Source organism: Schistocerca nitens, chromosome 1 (assembly GCF_023898315.1).
Source record: "Schistocerca nitens isolate TAMUIC-IGC-003100 chromosome 1, iqSchNite1.1, whole genome shotgun sequence".
In the NCBI taxonomy this organism is placed as follows: domain Eukaryota; kingdom Metazoa; phylum Arthropoda; class Insecta; order Orthoptera; family Acrididae; genus Schistocerca; species Schistocerca nitens.
Window position 1 is genome coordinate 1,095,024,406 of NC_064614.1, and position 18,504 is coordinate 1,095,042,909.

At 38.4% G+C, this 18,504-nt stretch overlaps 1 protein-coding gene across 1 annotated transcript in view; it reads left to right on the plus strand.

Moving 5' to 3' along the window:
- LOC126198682 (transmembrane protein 192) overlaps positions 1 to 18,504 on the plus strand; it is a 38,902-nt gene that overhangs the window by 8,531 nt on the left and 11,867 nt on the right. The window contains exons 4-6 of the mRNA XM_049935181.1: positions 3,132 to 3,246; positions 4,231 to 4,392; positions 18,258 to 18,369. Coding sequence (XP_049791138.1) covers positions 3,132 to 3,246; positions 4,231 to 4,392; positions 18,258 to 18,369 — 389 coding nt within the window. The remainder of the gene's footprint in view (positions 1 to 3,131; positions 3,247 to 4,230; positions 4,393 to 18,257; positions 18,370 to 18,504) is intronic.

Below are 18,504 nucleotides of genomic sequence, written 5' to 3' on the forward strand. Positions count from 1 at the left end.
GCAAGAGAATAATCATGGGAGCAGAACATCTGAACTAGTACAAAACACGAGTGCAGGGCCCAATAATGTCACCTTTTATTTAGCCTCTCTGGGGAAAGATCTTGGTGAAGAAAATCGTGTAGTGGTTGCTGTGGGTATCAGGAACAGTTTGGACCATAACCTCAACCACACAGTTGAGTATGACCTGACCCATCACAGGGAATTTTCAAAATAACATTTATTTTGTCTTGGTTACAAATTTATACAAGAATGACCAGCTTTGATTGTCCAGGCCATCATCTTCAGATCATCAAAACCTTGTTACCATAACTAACTCAGCAAATATCATTTGAAAGTAGTCATCCTTGTATAAATTTATGATTGAGACAAAATCAATTTTATGTTTCACAAATGATTTACCAGAGAAATTGGTGGACTTTTTGAAAACTCTAATATTTTATGATGATAGAGTTATATTGATTATTGTCCCAAACACTTCTACAAAGGAGACATCTTACAAAACACTTGTGTACCCTATCTTACAATATTGCTAAATTGTGTGGGACTCACATCAGATATGACTAATAGGGGATATTGGATGTATACGAAGAAAGGCAGCATGAATGAATGGCCACAGGTTTGTTTGACTTGCAGGAGAGCATCATAGAAATGGTAAAAACCTGAGCTGGCAGACACTTGAAGATGGACATCAATTATCCCCTGAGAGCCCACTTATAGAGATTCAAGAAATAGTATTAAATGAAGAATACAGAAGTATACTTCAGCCCCCTACATAGTTCACCTGTAGAGATGGCAGAGACAAGATTAGACTAAGTGCTGCAAGTATGAAGGTTTTTAAGGAGTCATTCTTCCGACACTCCATACACATATGGAGCAAAAAGAAACTCCATGCACAGTTGGAACAAACAGAAACTCTAAATGCTAAGTGTCCTCTGCCACACACTTCACAGTGATTCTAGAGTTTGTATACAGATGTATCTTTAGACTGTACCTGGTTTGGTGTAGTAGATAGTCTTGAAGGCCCCAACCTGATCAGGGTAAATAGGACGAAAATGTTACCTTGAATTCTGAGCATTCATCTATAGATGTGACCAGCAGAAGCCTTCCTTCACTTCCAGTTGTTCAGTTATATTTTGCCTTTGAATGGTGATTAGCCATTATATATACCCTACACATAAAAGTTTATTCAAATAAATGGATTTCTTCTTGTCTAAGACTAACTGTAATATTTTCAAGACAGATGTGAAATTCAAGCCACTTTTGTGGTGGCATTGTTTACAAATGTGCCTATCAAAGATTCTTTGTACCTAGTATCCTATTTCTTTGTAAGTGACATGGTCAAGCTATTTAAGCACACTCTTATATCTACTCATTTTCTGTACAATGGCCATACAGATAGTGTTGCAGTGGGAATCCCATTAGCTCTTGATGTTACAAACTTTTTCATAGAGAATTTCAGGGATATTGTCCTACACATGGCACTATTAAGGCATAGTTGTTTCCTCCATTATGTTGGCAACACGTTCATCATTTGGCTCCACGGATGTGAGGAACTTGAGTTCTTCTAACATCTCGATGGCATAAACAGCGACATCCACTTCACCATGGAGGTAGGAAAAAAAGAAGACATTGCATTGCCCTTCATCAGCATTCTCGAACATCGCAAACAGAATGGATGACTTGGCCACAGTGAGTATAGAAAACCTACTCACACCAGTTAATAAGTGCACACCATCAATCACCACCACCTGGCACAGAAGTGCACTGTCTTACAAACACTGGTGCATCGTGCAAGAACAATACCAGACACCAATAACTGTTAGTGAATACGTATCAGTTGTTCCTGAAGCAACAGTGTTCACCAAATAAATAAAGTGATCTCAGGCAATAAGACCACTGACACAGAGCAGGAAAAGAAACTTGCTTTCTTGCTGCTCTGTGGCTTTGTGTAGGGTAAGAAAGCTGCCTACTGAAAAGACACAAATTCAAACTGACACTGACAAAATCTGGCATCTACTGAAGGTCTCAGAGCACTTGGGGTCTCTCAGACGACGTTCGAATGTGGCCAGTCTTGTGTCGGAACAAAGTGTAGAAAAATGCAGGTACAAACATGAGAGATTTTATCACTTGTGCTAGCTTAAGAAATCCAGATCCTTTAGAAAATGGTCACTGTATCACATTCGATGGAACCTCTGTTGTGGCTTGCACTAATGGCTTCTAGGACTGTGTAGTTAAACAAACCATCAACATAAAGATCACTGATAGAGATAGTGGCCTGCAGCTTAGTGCAGCGGGGCATCCAGTGACAGCAAAGTTGAAATGGACACCTAGAATGTCGAGACAATGTATGCCCATATATGGCGATGGTGCGAGCACCAGAGATGTCACAGCTACCAGCTAGTGTATGTGAGAGCATACCAGCTGGCCATTCCACTGATATCCTTACCACTTGACCATGGACAAAAAGTGCTTGGTCAAAAGCTCTTGGAATTTTAACCACTTGCTGCAGCTAGACACCAGATAACTCTTTTCATGTGTATGTCTGATAGTTATATTTTGCTTGGCTTTAATTTTGGAAATTGCACCACATGTACCATCATCACCACTACGAGCTCACATACAATTCTTCTCTCAAATGTCACAGAGACACTTATATCACATGAATAGTTATTTCTTGGTATTTTTTCTGAGAATGGGGCATAGTGATAAGACACTGCACTTGAATTTTGAAGGACAGAGATCAAATCAGTGTAGCCATCAAAGTGTAGGTTTTCTGTGGTTTCCCTAAATCTCTTAACAGAGACACCAGGATAGTTGCTTGTAAATAAACACGCCCAGCTTCTTTCCACATCCTTCCCCAATCCGAGATTATGCTGCATTTCTTATGACCTTGTCATCAATAGGACATTTGACTCTAATCTTTCCTCCTTACTGTTTAATTTTCTTAATTCTACATCATTGAGCACAGTTTGTTTGGGTGAAAAATTGGTGATGTTAATATAACTGAGTGATTATTGCTATTTCAGTGTATTCAAATGACATGCTCATAAACAATTTCATGTACTGACACAACAGTAATGTAAGAATCAGATGGCAATAACATTTGCATAACATTTTGCAATTTGTTCCAGATTTTGCATCACTTACTTAAAAAGAAACATGATAGCCTAAAGATCTATGGCTACCTTGATTTTTATAAGGAAACAGAAGATCAATTCAGACTTCCTCATCATGTGGTTTCTGCATGTATGTAAATCTATTGTTAGTGTATATAAATGTTTATGTGTTAAGTAGTCAAAAAGCATGTTGGAACAGCTGAATTTCACAAGACTAATTTTTACTCTTAGGAACATATTATTATAGGTCTGATATAACTAAATTTGAGTCACGTCAATATCCATAAGTGGTTAATTATTTATACTTTATCGGACAGACTATTATGATTAATTTTTACTCACACAGGAATCTTTAGCCTAAAGCTAACATCACAGTATTAATGTGTGAAAAGAGGAATTTAAACTATTAAATGCTATTGTCATAGAATAAGTCTCATTTATTAACTATTTTGGCAAAATAGATTTAGAAATCACAGAATCATTATTTTTTACTAAACAAATATATTAACAGAATGACCTTTTTACCTCAAATTGGAAAAAATGCCAAAACTGATGTAGATTTGCCAGAAAGGGAAATCAGTTCTACATCTGTTGGGGGGAGGGGGGGGGGGGGGGACTGGCAACTAGCAACCAGAGTTTTCACTTCATGAGCATAGTAAAGGGTAACAAGAGTCACTGGAAACAGCTCAGTGCATAGTTTGAACAGCTTGCATGTGACTAACCTAAATGTTACCAGGTGATGTGCAAGAAAATGGAAGCATACAAAGCCTCTTCCGTATGCGTTTTTAGAAATCCACTGGATCATTTGCATTATATGAAATGTCTTCTATATGTGAGAACAAAACATATATCTTACAACAAATTATATACCTTAGAATAGCTACAATAGGTTATTGCAGATTTTTTTTTCTTTTACATTGATTTAGGACACTGTAAAAGTCTGATTAAGGGTTTTGGCTGGAAGTGATGATGTATTTTGTTGTGGAGAACTGTTATTTGTTGTAGCCATCTTGTCATCTGAGTGTATGCAAAGACATGTGAACAGATAGGTAACAAAATCTTTGTAAAACTGTTGTGCCACAAGTGAGTATGATTTCATTTATCTTCTTTCTAGGGAGTGTGCTGCTGCTCGTCGTTGATTCACTGCTTCATCAACTGTATCCAGACATGGCAGCTCACTGTGAATCAGGAGGACTTGTCCGACCCATTGTATACCTCGTTGTACTCTTATCACTGGAGACCATTGTACTGGTTATCTGCATTGGCAGTTACATAAGTAAGTAGAAAAATCTGATTTCCTTGTACAGTCTGTCTCAATTGCTTGTGTCTTTTTTACACCTTCAAGCCATCTAATTTAGTATGTGGTATTGATTTGATTTAATGTGGAAGATAAATCAACTGTTGCCCACATTGAAATTAATTTTATTATTCAATATGTCTCTCTGCCATTCAAGTAAAATCAACCAGTACCCTTGGAGAGTAGTAGGAGTGCGTTTACTGGGTCTGTGTTAGACACAATTTCTTCAGGGATTAGTGGCTGAAATGTTTTGTGTCCTTTCGGGCTCCATACTCTGCATTGGAATATTAAATCTGTGGCTTCATCCCTCATAGTCTACATTTAGGGACTTCTTTATCTGTTCCCATCATGTATAGATGTTTTTTGAGTTTCCATGGCCAGTCACTAAACTTACTATTCTGCTTGTTGACTGCATGATCCCAACAATACAGTGCTCCATATTCACTCTTCAGCAGTAAGATTGGCAATAATGATACCAACATTTTAATCTCTGTTGATTCAACACTACAGACAAAAGTCCAAAATAAAATTACAGAGACTGAATAATTAGTGTAGTTATGTTTAGCATTATCATTCTGTACTTCATATGGATCACTTGTTAAATATTTTATTTACATTTTTGTGGTGCTGGATTCATATTCAGAATTAAAGACAAAACACCACCAAAATAATTGTAAGATACTTCCTTGGACAGGTGCAGAGGTGGAAGAAAAATCACACACACACACACACACACACACACACACACAAAATTAACTTAAGGGCTGGGTTACAGGAAAATTTTGTTCGACTGCAGAATGAGGCAATGTTGAAGAGATAAATGATTTGTTCATTTATTTATGTATTTTTAATCATTTTACATGTATTCATGGGTAAAGTGCATAATTTGATGATTTATATACAAAGTTCACATATACATGGTGAACATAAAGTCCAGGAACACTTTCAATTATTTATTGCACAAGAACCAAACATTGTACAGTTATCATACATATGTCATTTTGAAGAGAAACCCTGAAAGTTTCTCTCTCTCTCTCTCTCTCTCTTTCTTTCTTTTTCTCCCTGTCTCCTCCCCCCCCCCCCCCCCTCATGTATACCGCCACAGCATAGTTTGGTAATTTGCCGATAGTCAGCACTAGTCACAAACATGGCGAGTTCAGGTGTGGAGCGAGCATTTTGTGTGTTGGAGTTCAACAAAAACAAGTGTGCTACAGCTGTTCAGTTGATGTTTAGAACCAAGTATGGTAAGAAGCCACCAACGAGGATGCCATTTACCACTGGCACAACAAATTCATTATGACCGGTTGCTTGTGCCCAGCAAAGAGAAGTGCACATTGAAAACTGTACGGACCATTCTTTGCCGAGAGCACTCACTGTCGCTGGATATTCCTACTCAGACATGTTGCAGCAATGGCTGATGTCTCAAATGCAATCGGACTCTCCATTCATCTTTCAGCCGGATGGGGCTCCACCCCATTTTCATTGTGAAGTTCGTGGGTACCTGAACACAGAGCTGCTGCATCAGTGGATCAGCCCTGCTACAGAACAGGACAGCTGTTTCATGAAATGGCCTCCCCGATCACAAGATCTCACTCCATGTGACTTTTTTTCTGTGGGGACACATTAAAGATCTGGTGTATGAACCACCTCTACCACGTGATGTAGCAGAGCTCCAGGAGAGAATACGGCAAGCGGCTGCCACAGTCAATGATGGCACGAATTCAATTACCATATTGATGTCTGCCAGGTCACTCATGGATCACATATCAAATGTTTGTAAAAAAAAACTTTCAGAGTTTCTCTTCTTGTGCAATAAATAATTGAAAGTGTTCCCAGACATTATGTACACCCTGTATTAATATTTATATAAGTATAGCTATTTTGAAAAACTAGAAGAGCATCAATAGGTAATTGTTTTTATGCTTAATCAAAAAATGGAAAAATTCAGGATGGAATAATGACAGTATGAAAACATAGACTACTACTCACTATAAAGTGACTCACCATTTCCACTATATGGCGAGTAGCGATCTATCTGTTTCATAATACTGTTTTTATGCCGAGATACAGTAATCTATGTGTGCTAGTAACTTACAATTTCTGTGATTCAACAATTGTTCATGGTCTGTTGCTCAAACTGTTAAAAATTGAGACTTCCTTCGATGAATATGTCCCTTTGGTTATGAGAAATGTTTTTTTAATTTAGTTTTAAGTAATTCCTCATTATGTGTGTATATGTAGTCCAATAACTTCTTGTACCATATTGAGACTCTGAGATGGATTTTGGTTAGAATGCCTCAGTTTGAAATAGCTGTGTTTTTTCTTATGTCGTAGTAATCTATTTCACAGAGGTTCACAATTTTTTTTTTTAACCTTTTATGGTTTTTAAATACAAAATTCTTTTATTGCATTTTCAGTCTTATGTCATAGAAATGGTACCATACCTAATTTCAACTACTTCAAAAGACAACAGATAGTTGATTATAAGGTGACTACGTGCTGTGATCCTTTTCCTACTCACGGAAGGAATAGTACCTACTGAAATTTTCTCATGAATCAAAACAGTTTATGGTGAAGGTATTATGAACAGAACAAGTGTGTTTGAGCGGTATAATGAGTGAAGTGAAGGCAAACAAATTTTCATTTTGATTGATGAGTTTGTGCCAAAAATAGAGGAAACTGTTCGTGAAGACAGCCGATTGACAGTGGGTGAAATTTCTGCACTGTTTCCACGACTCTACAGAACTCTATTATATGGACGCTCATAGAAATGCTGGGTTACTGGAAACTGTGTGCAAGATAGATCTGGATACAGCTGACAGAACAGCACAAGAAAAATTACTGGGGGTTAGTAGCACCTGCGAATTACATGAGCGACTTGAAATAGAAGGTGAGGATTTTCTGAGCTCTATTGAGACTGGAGATGAAACGTGGGTGGCTCATTACATGCTTGAGACAAAAAGACAGACATCACAGTCGCATCATGCCAATTCCCCATCTGCTAAAAAATTCAAAACCACAATTTTGGCCAAAAAAATCATGACATCAGTGTTTTGCGACTGAAAGGGCATCATTTTGGTCAAATTTCTGGCTCAGTGGGAGACAGTCACTGCACAACAATATTGTGAGACCCTAAAAAAACTGAAAAAGAGTATTTGAAACAAAAGAGGGGAGGTGGGGGGGGGGGGGAGCTTTGTGTAAAAATAGTCAACGAGTAACTAACAATATCCTGTATTTTTTTTTTCAAATACACTTTTTTTTTTTATTATAAGCATCTAGTACACTTATTTTGTGAACATGCCTCATACATGAGAAATAGAATTGATACAAAAATCAAGGCCTGTGGGACACTGTGCAGTACTGTTTCAATTATGGACTGAATATTGATTTTCTTCTGATTGCATTGATAGTTCATATTTTTCCGATTTCACGATTGTGTTGATATGCAAACATGAGTTAATTGTTATTAGATGCCATTAGTTTCTTCCAAAACAGTACATAACTGACCAGATAAAATGTCTTTGTGAAGTTTGAAAATATATTCTCTGTCAAAATAGTGTGCAGAAGTGCCATAAGAACCTTAGATTTGTGTGGTGTTTTCCAAAAATATTCTGGATTCTACTTGAAAATTGTTTCATGGGAGAAGGCATTAATCTGAGCTAGCCTCACAAACTCAAATATCTTGCCAACTCTGAGAATTAAATCTATTGGTCTTCAGTTCAAAATTTCCTCCTTTGATTCCATTTTGCATGTTGTTCTCACTGATGCCTTCTGTAATGACAGAATTGTTAAAATATGTAATTGGTTTAATCTGTCATTTAAACAGTTTTGCATATGTCTTCTTCTTTTACTTTTCTACTTTTAAGCTATCATTTGACAAGAAGAAGCGTAATTTTCTCACTATACTCATCTATATTTGAAATTATGATGCCAGTTGGAGGGATGAAATGTTTGTTAAAACAGTGCACACTGGTTGTGGTGCAAAAAGTAAATAAAACTTCTGTACCAGCTGACTTCACACAGAGTGGAAGAAAGGGTTCATACACTACCAGAAATGTAAACATAGAAATGATTAACGAACCACTTGCAATAAGGAACACCTTCAGTGGCAAGCTGCACCTTGTGTTTGTTGGTTGCGATTAGTGGTGAATGGCATACAACAGCAGAATGGGCTGCAAAGGGAAGGAAACAGCTACATAGGAAAGGCAAATGGTTACCTCCCAATACAAAACGAGAAGACTATTTTCAGAAATAACTGGTATTGCTGGAGGAAGCTTGGCAACTGTGTAGTCCATAATTTCACAATTTAGACAAAGAAATAATTTCATTAAGAGCTAAATAAGAGGTCAGCCACAAGAGATAATGCAAGAGAACAAAATGTGTTAAATGAGGGTGGTCAAGAAAGATAGTAAAGTGGCAGCTACTGCATTTTCTGTTCATGTTAATGATCAGTTTGGGAAGGAAATCACACCAAGTGATGGTCATTCTTTTGTAAGTAGTGCAGATTATGGAGCTAGGGTACCTAGAAGAAAACCATATACCAGCAAAAAGAACAAGAAATTGAGATGAATTTGCTTGAAAACATATATGCAAGAATATAGGTGTCTAGGACAAGGTACTGTTCACAGATCAAAGTAAATGTAACATATCATCAGTGAAGAGACGATAATGTGTAAGTAGCGAAACACTAATTTTACGAGAGGTCAAGGAATTTACATTGTTGTACTACAATGATATTCCAGATTGTAACAAAAAGTGAAACAAAGAAAATACTCTTCAGATAGCTTAAATTACAGCAGATATGTGGAATTGTTTTGGTATTTATGGAAGAGGAATGTTATTTATGTGGTATTGGTTTTTCAGTCTCCTGTATGACTTACTGCTTTTACAGTGTTTTTGGTGCTGAAAAAACAGTAACATCATTATTTTACAAAAACTTTATTGGAAGACTTCGTGAAAAAACTTCAAATATATACATGGTTCACATAGGTCTGATAAGTTCTGTAGATTTCTTCAAGAAAAAACTGACAAACAAAGAACTCCACCGCACTGTCACTACTGGAACAGTAACGTCCAAGATGATCATCATTCCTAAGGAATGTTGTCATAATAGCAGTGACAATCCTTGGGAAAAATGGCTTTAAATTGTTGTAAATGACCCCATATGACTTACCCAATTTTCAGTTTTTCTTTGTATACTTTTGGGAAGCAAACTTTTCCAGAAATTTTTCTTGGACGTATTGGTATTTCTTGCCACACATCATTCAAAGTGCACTTGTAGTAAATACCACAGTTTGGATGGTACTGTATCACCCTCAGGTCTGTAACTGTTGGCTCATTCTTCACAGCTATTCCAGGCCTAATTGAGTCATACAGCCACAAACTTTTCTCTGCATAGTTAGTGAAAAAGGAGTAACCTAGGTAATGGACTTTGTAAGGTCGTGGCTTTCTTCTCGACACTTTAGGGATCAAGGCATATTGGCTAAGAAGTGTAACTTCACATACTTTGAGCTTGCACTCAATGGAACTGTAAACAGAGTCACATTCCATCTGAGTATGACCTCTCTCCAAAACCTTTTGCATAATCAGTACTCCTGAATCAATTGCTAATCTTAGAAGAGTGTTTGGTAATATCATTTTTCTGTTCTGATTTGTATGGCTGTCAGAATACAAAATAACTGGAACAGGATTTTCCTTAATTGTTTTGGATAGTGTGTGCACGATACACAAGACAAAACTTGAATACGTCAATTCACCTTATGCTTCATGGGACCAGTAACACACTGCATCATGACTTTCTAAATTATACACTTTGAAGTTATGGACAGCAAATTTTGTTTCGTAATAAACTGCACCTGCCTGTAAAAGTGATGCTGCTTTTACGGCCTGTAAGTCCATGGTGTAGAGTATGCAGAGCTTTTGCTTTGCATTTTTCTTATCTAGATCTTCCTGCGACCCTGCCTGCTCTTTCCATTGCATGTGCTGCTTCCACATGTCTTCACTCAAGTTTCTAAGCCAGTAACTACAAGACAAGTCGCACTGGTCTTTCTTGGGGGAAAATAAGCTAAGTTAACCTCTTCGAAAATCGAGTTAAAGGTAGCCCAACTTAATGGTAAAACCTGTTCTTTACTACATGTTTCAGTGTAGAGTCCATACAGCTGTTGTTTGCTTCTTGCATTAGGCTCAAGGTACAGCTTGGAAGAGTACTTCCTGCAGTAATGTGATGGCAGTTTCGGAAGACAGTCCAGGAATTCTTTTACAAAGTTTTCCTCATCTTTCTTCTTCATGTGTTTAATTCAGGAACATGACAATTCTGAATCAGGGCTCATCCCAGGTGTGGAATTATCCAGCCAATATCTCACTGTCCATTCTTTACTGCCAAGAGATTCTTTCTGTTTTCCCGTATTATTTCTCAGATAATAAACCAGCTTGCCTTTTGTTCTGGATTCACCAGTGATCTTCCCTGGATATTTGGTTGGAATTATGTCCACAGGATTGATTACTTAAATCTTCCTCAGCTCCCATGACATTGTTTCCCAGAAAGTATTAAAAATTGCCTGCCTGTACCAGCAGAAATTTGATGACACTTTTTTTGAAGTGATTTCTGACACATCTTTGAAGTACACATTGGACCTAATTTTCACGCCTCTTTTGTACTGTTATGAGTAATTTTGCCATGATTTCTTTTATATCCCACATATGCTTGTCCGCAAATTCTCAGAATTTTGTTGGTGTTTTTCTTCCAATCTACAGGGCAGGCTTTAGATTTCCTTTTTCTGTCACTACTTAAGTCACCACAAAATTCTTGACCTCCACTTTCAACATCCTTGCTTCCATCAACTCCCAACAAGTTATCTGAATTTTATGGGAAAAAGTCAGCAGCATTATGTAGCAATAAATGTGAAGAAGTACTATCATCTCCAGTGGCAACTGTGATTGCTGTATCATTTTGAGCATTCTTGGATGCAATCAGTGAAGTTTCTAGATGAGAAATGTTTGAAAAATTAACTTACGAAGACCAAAGTTGAATTTCAGATTAAGTTTTTACAATAATGATGATTACTGTATAATTATTAACACTTATGCTCACAAGATGACCCGAAAAAAGTGACTGAGAACCCCATATACTAAATTAATTCTTCTTCTTTGCTTGTAACTTCACTGTTACTACTGTTCTCTCCTGTTGTTCATTCTGGATTTACATGAGAACCTGTAATTAAGTGGGTATTCAAAACATTTTTAGCAGAAAGGACTAAAGTGCACAATAAGTGAAGTGTGGCACTAGTATAAAGCAGCTGTGTTACTACTAAATTTTAGAGTTTTAGCAGACTGCTGTTAATGCGAGTTAAATATTAAAAAAATTTTCTTACCACTGCCAGTCACTCTCAAGAATGATTCTCTGCTTTCATGAGTTAAGTTCAGCTGAGAAACAATTTCTTCCTTAGTAAAGAGATCATCTTGTAAAACAGAGTCCATTTTCATGAACTGCAAGTAGAACCAAGGAATCACATTCTAACACTGGAAGGTATGTAGTAAGCAATAACAATGTGCTGTGGTTGCACGCACTTTTGCGTTTGTGCGGTACTGTTTACTATGTCCAAAACAATCTACCTAGTTACTCAGTATTTTGTTCATTTGCACTTACGCGGTATTTCCATCCTTTTCCCTGTGCCACATATGTGATATTATTTTAGTACATTTTATATGTAGATAATTTTTAAAAAGTCTGCATTCTTGCTGTAAGAGTAGGTGCATTGAGACTCAAGGATATGAAATGACAGAAAAAAGCAAAACCGATAAGCTGTCAGTCGCGCGGTATTGTTTCTTCACTGGCGATATTTGTAAATGATGGCAGAATTTTGGTGTGGAGCTAGCCAAATACTGAGCTGGATCCCAAACACATTCATCCCACAGTAAAGCACAGTGGTGGAGGAATTGGTGTTTGGCAGCTTGTTTTTGTTGAAGGTTGCATGACTAGATTTCAGTATTAAATACCCTAAAAGAAATTATGCAAAATTGTTGACATCTTGAGTTTAGGCACAGATTACTACTTTCAACAAAACAATGACCCTAAGCATACAGTGAAAATTGTTTAACTGTGGTACCATAGTCCCCACATTCTCAAGTTTCCCAAACACTGCAAACCTTAATCTAGTTGAACATCTTTGACATAAACTTGAAAGAATGGTCATATAACATGAAATACAAAGTAATGCTGCCCTGAAACAATGTCTACAACAAGAATGGCAAAATATTACATCAGAGGATACCAAGAAACTGCCTGATTTCATGCCAAAGAGGTTAACAAAAGTGGTACATAGAAAAGGAATGCCTACACAGTATTAACATTGTAATTATATTTAATTACTTTGTAATTTTCTTTGTATGTATGAATACTTTCTTCCCCACACTGTGAACCCAGCTGTACAGATTTTAATTTACTTTCTGCAGAAGGCTGATTTTGTTAATCCTTTTCTGTGTTCAGATTAAGAAGGAAACCCCATCCTGCTAGTTTACCAAATAAGATCTCTGGTTGTGACCTCTAGTTCTAATAAATGAAGTTATTCTACATAAACAACAGTGTATGAATACTTTTTCTATAACTGCATGTATGAGACGCATTTCAACATGTTTGTGCTATGTAAGGTTGTGAGAGATGGGAGGGGACCACCTTGGTTCAATAGCCATGTTTGAAGTATTTGGCACACTGAAAAACAATAACTGAATCAACCCAAAATGCATGTAATGAGAGCAATTGGAAAAGCATTCAGAGAATTCAAAAGTAAAATTTTATTAACTGGTCTGCTGAGAAATTAGAACAAAGTTTGGATGCAAATGAAATCAATCAATGGATGAAAATTGCCTAGTCAGTCACTTATAATCATAGTGGCACCAAACTGACGATTATGGATAGAAGGTCAAAACAGTGAATTCAGTCTTCTGAAACTGTTTCACTTCAGAAGACTGTAATAAAGTTTCCACTTTGTCACTACACAAACAAGGAAATGTCGAACAACAAGATAAGGGATTGTGAAAGAGAAAATCAGCTAAAATTGTCAGTGGAAAAAGGCACAGATGGTTCCTATTTTCATGAAGGGTTGTGTGATTTTTTGACTGAAATCAGGACTTACTAGTAGATACAGGTAGAATTCAGCACACCTTTCTTAGTGGGACCAAATCGTCAGCTAATAATGGTAACTTTGTGAGTACACCGAGGGAGTGTATTGGGGTTTTTACTACACACACGCACGCACGCACACACACACACACACACACACACACACACACACACACACACACACAAATCTGGGATGATGTAGGAAACTCCACAATGCTATTTCTGGATGATGTTGTTGCATGTAGAAAAGTTGCAGCACTAGAAAACTAGCAAAATGCATGAACAACTGCAGGAATCAGCGTGTGGTGCAGGGACTGACTGTTCACTATCAAAATCAGTGTAATTAAATCTAACATAATGTGTGATTGTTGTATCTTAAGTTTAACTTTTTAGTGGAGGTAGCTGTGTTTGTATTATTGATGATGAAGGAAAACATGAAAAACAGACTCCTTGTAGCAGCGAGGGATCAGTGAGTGTTATGTAACAATCTGATGGATGAATCACAGAATCAAATGCCTTCACTACATGAGGCACTGCATAGTTTTGGGACTAAACCCAAAGAATTGATGCACTGTCTGAGGATCAGGAACTGATAGCTGTCACCTCTGCTCTTCATAGTGGTCAAATGCTGCTGAAAAAAAAAATGTTCTGTTGACAAGATTTGATCTTTTAAGATTAGCTCCACCTCTCTAGCAAGCAATATCAACGTTTAGTAGCACACTGCAGTAGCAGGCAATAGAGTCTACAAGGAACACAATCTGTGTTCTTGATCCACTGACCTAATTGTTTTCTTACCCGTTTATGTGAAATATGTTATTTAAAATATCCTTAAATGCTGACAGTCAGTGCTAAGGTCATATAAGCAGATCTAAAATTGTGACTTTTCATGCTTTCCCGACGGATATGTTGCAAATACACTTCTCGGGATTGCCGCCAGACTTACTTGCACAATATTTCGCCAGTGCAACTGCTCGACATCATCAGGTGGTAGTAGCTGCTGCTGTCACTGCTGCAGGGCATGACTGATGATAATCACACAGCGGCGTCGGAATTTATCATGCCAGGAGTAGGCAATATGCGTGCGCGGGAAGATGCTCGTAGTTGGAGGAAAGCGGCGCTTCTGGTGCCCCCTGCTGGGAGCCGCAGAAAGGCCATGGGCAAAGACTGTGCTGCCAGATGCTCCTGCAGTTAAAGTCTGAACTAAATCTCAGTTGCGCATTGCATCACTTGATGAATTGGAAGTTCTTGTTTTCCCTGTTTTGATTTCATGGCAGCCAGTGCTAGATTCCAGGCGGTGCTTAGTTGAAAACTGCATCCCTGTTGATAAGATTGTCCGCCATATGGATATCTATAGCCTCCTTAACAACACAGTCCCAGAAAGATGACGCTGGGGATAAAATTTCTGCCTGTTCATAAAGCATATGATGTCCCGTGTCCAGGCAGTGCTCCGCTACCACTGATTTATCAGGTTGCCCCAGGCATGTATGACAATGGTGTTCAACACAACGTTCTTGCATAGTTCGGCATGTCTGTTCAGTATAAGATTTTCCACATTGGCATGGGATTTTATACACACAATGTTTCCTGATGCCAAGGTTGTCTTTGACCGAGCACAATAAATTCCTAAATTTTGCTGGTGGCCAAACAATTCTTTCTGTTCTCGAAGACATGCCACCAAAATAGGGCAAGAATGCTGTTGGAGTGGGTGCCTCCACATCTTCATTTACATCTCTGCTTCGAGTTTGCTTAGAACGGAATGCATGGCATATCTGCCTATCGGAATAGCCATTCTGTTGGAATACCATTCTCAGGTGTTGTAGCTCACCAGGGAGACTGTCGGCATCTGAGTATTCTATGCACCAAAGAGCGTAGGACACTACCGCGTTGTGCAGGATGATGGCAACGTGTGACCTGTAAATATAGCTCCATATGAGTTGATTTGTGATAGACGCTGTGTCCCAGCTTTTCTGCTGACTAAGACATCCAGGAATGATAAGATGCCATCCTTTTCCACTTCCATTGTGAACTGTAGATTGGGATGGAGTGAGTTCAGATGCCGGAGAAACACAGATAATGTGTCTCTTCCATGGGGCCACACCTACAAGTGTATCATCTACATACCACCAGAAAGAAGAAGGTTTGAGACTTGCCAACTGCAGTGCTTTTTCCTCAAAGTCTTCCATAAAATAGTTGGCCACCTAGGGAGACAGAGGACTTCCCATGGCGACACCGTCCACTTGTTCAAAATACTGCTCATTGAATAAGAAATAAGTTGAAGTAAGCACATGTTTAAATAATGCCACAATCTCTCTCTAAAACTGGCTGCTGATAAGCTCTAACGAGTCCTGCAGAGATACTTTCGTAAACAAAGATATAAAGTCAAAACTAACCAAAATATGTGATGCTTGTAGCTTGAGTGTCTTCAGGCGCCCTATGAAGTCCTCTGAATTCCGGATATGGTGATCACACTTGCCTATGAGAGGTCCCAGCAGTATAGTAAGATGTTTGGCCAGAAAATAAGTAGGAGCTCCAGTGTTGCTCACTATTGGGTGAAGAGGTGTCCCATCCTTGTGTATCTCGGGTAGGCCGTAGTCTTGGGGGAACTGCAGCCTGTTGGCATCAGCTTTTGGTCAGTTTAGAAGGAATAGAACTCTTCTGGAGAAGATCTAATGTTTTTCTCTGGATTTTGTCAGTCGGATCCTCTCTTAGCCTGCGATAGGCAGGATTGTCGAGCAGCATCTCCTTTTTGCTGTTGTATTGAACTCGTGAGAGGAGGATGATGGTGTTCCCCTTGTCAACAAGTAAAATGATGAGTTCTTTGTCTGCTCTCAAGTCTCATAGAGACTTCCTTTCTGTTGAGCTGATGTTGAACGTGCTTGGTGGGGCTCATGTTAAAATTCAGCGGGTGTCCCTCCTAATCTCTTCAGCAATATCATTGGGAACCTTGAAAATTGCCTGTTCTATGCCAGCTATGAGGTCTCGGATTGCAGCTGTCCGTGGTGTTGGTGCATAGGTCAAACCTTTCTCGAGCACTGCAACAGCTGCGTCATCCAGGATTCTATCCATGAGCTTAAATACGGTGTGTTGATGTGGTGCATTCCCTTCTTGCTGTTGAGCCTTGAGATGAGAATACTTGGACATTTGGTGGACCTTAGCCTGTTGTTTTGACCAGTCAGCTGGCGCCCATGTAGTGCTATCTATCCAATCCCAGAATAATGCTGAGAGTTTTGAAAAGATCTTCAGATGCAGTGATAACAATTTTGTGGACACCATGTGCAGTTCCCGTCTTGTATAACGTACCCTCTCTCTCACTAGGGCTACAGTTGCATGTCATTTAATTCTAACAGTGGCCGCAGATTCAATATGATGTTTAAATTTAGCAAATGTTGGGACAGTTTGCTTGTCAAGGCATCTCAATAAAAATGCCATAGTGCACAGCAATCTACCTCTCTTATTACATAACTTGTCAAACTCATGTATGCCGTTGGCCATCTCCCAGCGGCTCCCAGCAGGGGGCACTAGGAACACCACTTTCCCCCAACTACGAGCGTCTTCCTACGCACGCGTATTTCCTGCTCCCGGCATGACATATTCCGATGCTGCCATGCAATTATCATCAGTCACACCCTGCAGCAGTGACAGCAGCAGTTACCACCACCTGATGATGTCGAGCAGTTGCATCGATGAAATATTGTGCGAGTTACACAATACGATCTGGTAACAAACCTGAGAACCATATTTGCAGATCTAAAATTGTTAGTAGTGTTTCATACAGACAGTATTTGGAAATGCTTAATTTAGTTTCATATCTGTTTGTATCGTCTTTATCATCTACTTTTATTTTGAAATTTCCCAGTAGATTGAAACTGTGTATCGGATCAGAACTCTAATCTGGGATCATTGCCTTTCATGGACAAGTACTCTACTGACTGAGCTCTCCAACTATGACTCATGACCCATAAGTAAAACTGTGATGGCAGCACATGAGTTGTGCTTGGATAGCTGTTAGCATAGCAATTGCTCAGAAAAACAAAGATCCCAGGCTCGAATCTTGGTCCAGCACACAGTTTTACTCTGCAAGGAAGTTTCAAATCAGTGCACACTCTGCTACAGAGTGAAAATTCATACTGGATACTTTTGTTAACTTTCCTCAATTACTTGGTTTAACCTACTCTCAAAATACCTCAATCTCCAATCCATCTTTGCTCGTGTCTGCTTTGTTACAAGATGAGTTTTCCTCTCTCAACATGTTATTCTTTCTTTAGAACTGCATTGCATATGGTTACTACATTGTTCATCATTACTTGTGAGACAATGACTACAGTCCCATTAATTCCCCGCTCCCCTGACCCCCACACATATTTGTTGTCCCTCTTGTATCACTGTATTCTAGCTTACTTACTCGTATTTGCTTATGCAGTTTTTTCCTAATTAGCATCCGAAACAAATCTTTGTTTCCTTAATCTTTTGCCTAACAGTCACTTTTGGATTTTTCTGCCCGGATAAGATTCAAAAGTAATGTATATAACTGAATTATAGTTTTATCTGCTTTGCAAACTTGGAGCCAGTTTTTATTATGAAAATTAAGTAGTTGTAATGGGGTTCAGAATGACCTCATATTGATTTGCTTTCTCTCTGCTTTGAAACATTGAAAAGTAAAAGCATTTATACATTCATTTGTATTATTACGCATACTGTAATGGCATAATATCTCTGCACACACTAGGAAAGGTGTACAAGTTTAACAAGAAATGTCCTCTACCTGATGCGCAACGTGATGAATGGCTGTTACAAAGAGAAACAGAAGGACAACGTAGTGCTTCAGAAGTTGGTTACAGGTATGTTCGTGACTTTTTTTACTTAGTATTCTCTGTGTATTTATAAATTGTTGTATTCATTATCTGTCAAGTGGGCTCTTACAGAAATGTGATTCATAAAGCCTTAATGAGCTGCAGAATATTGTTCCACTCCTT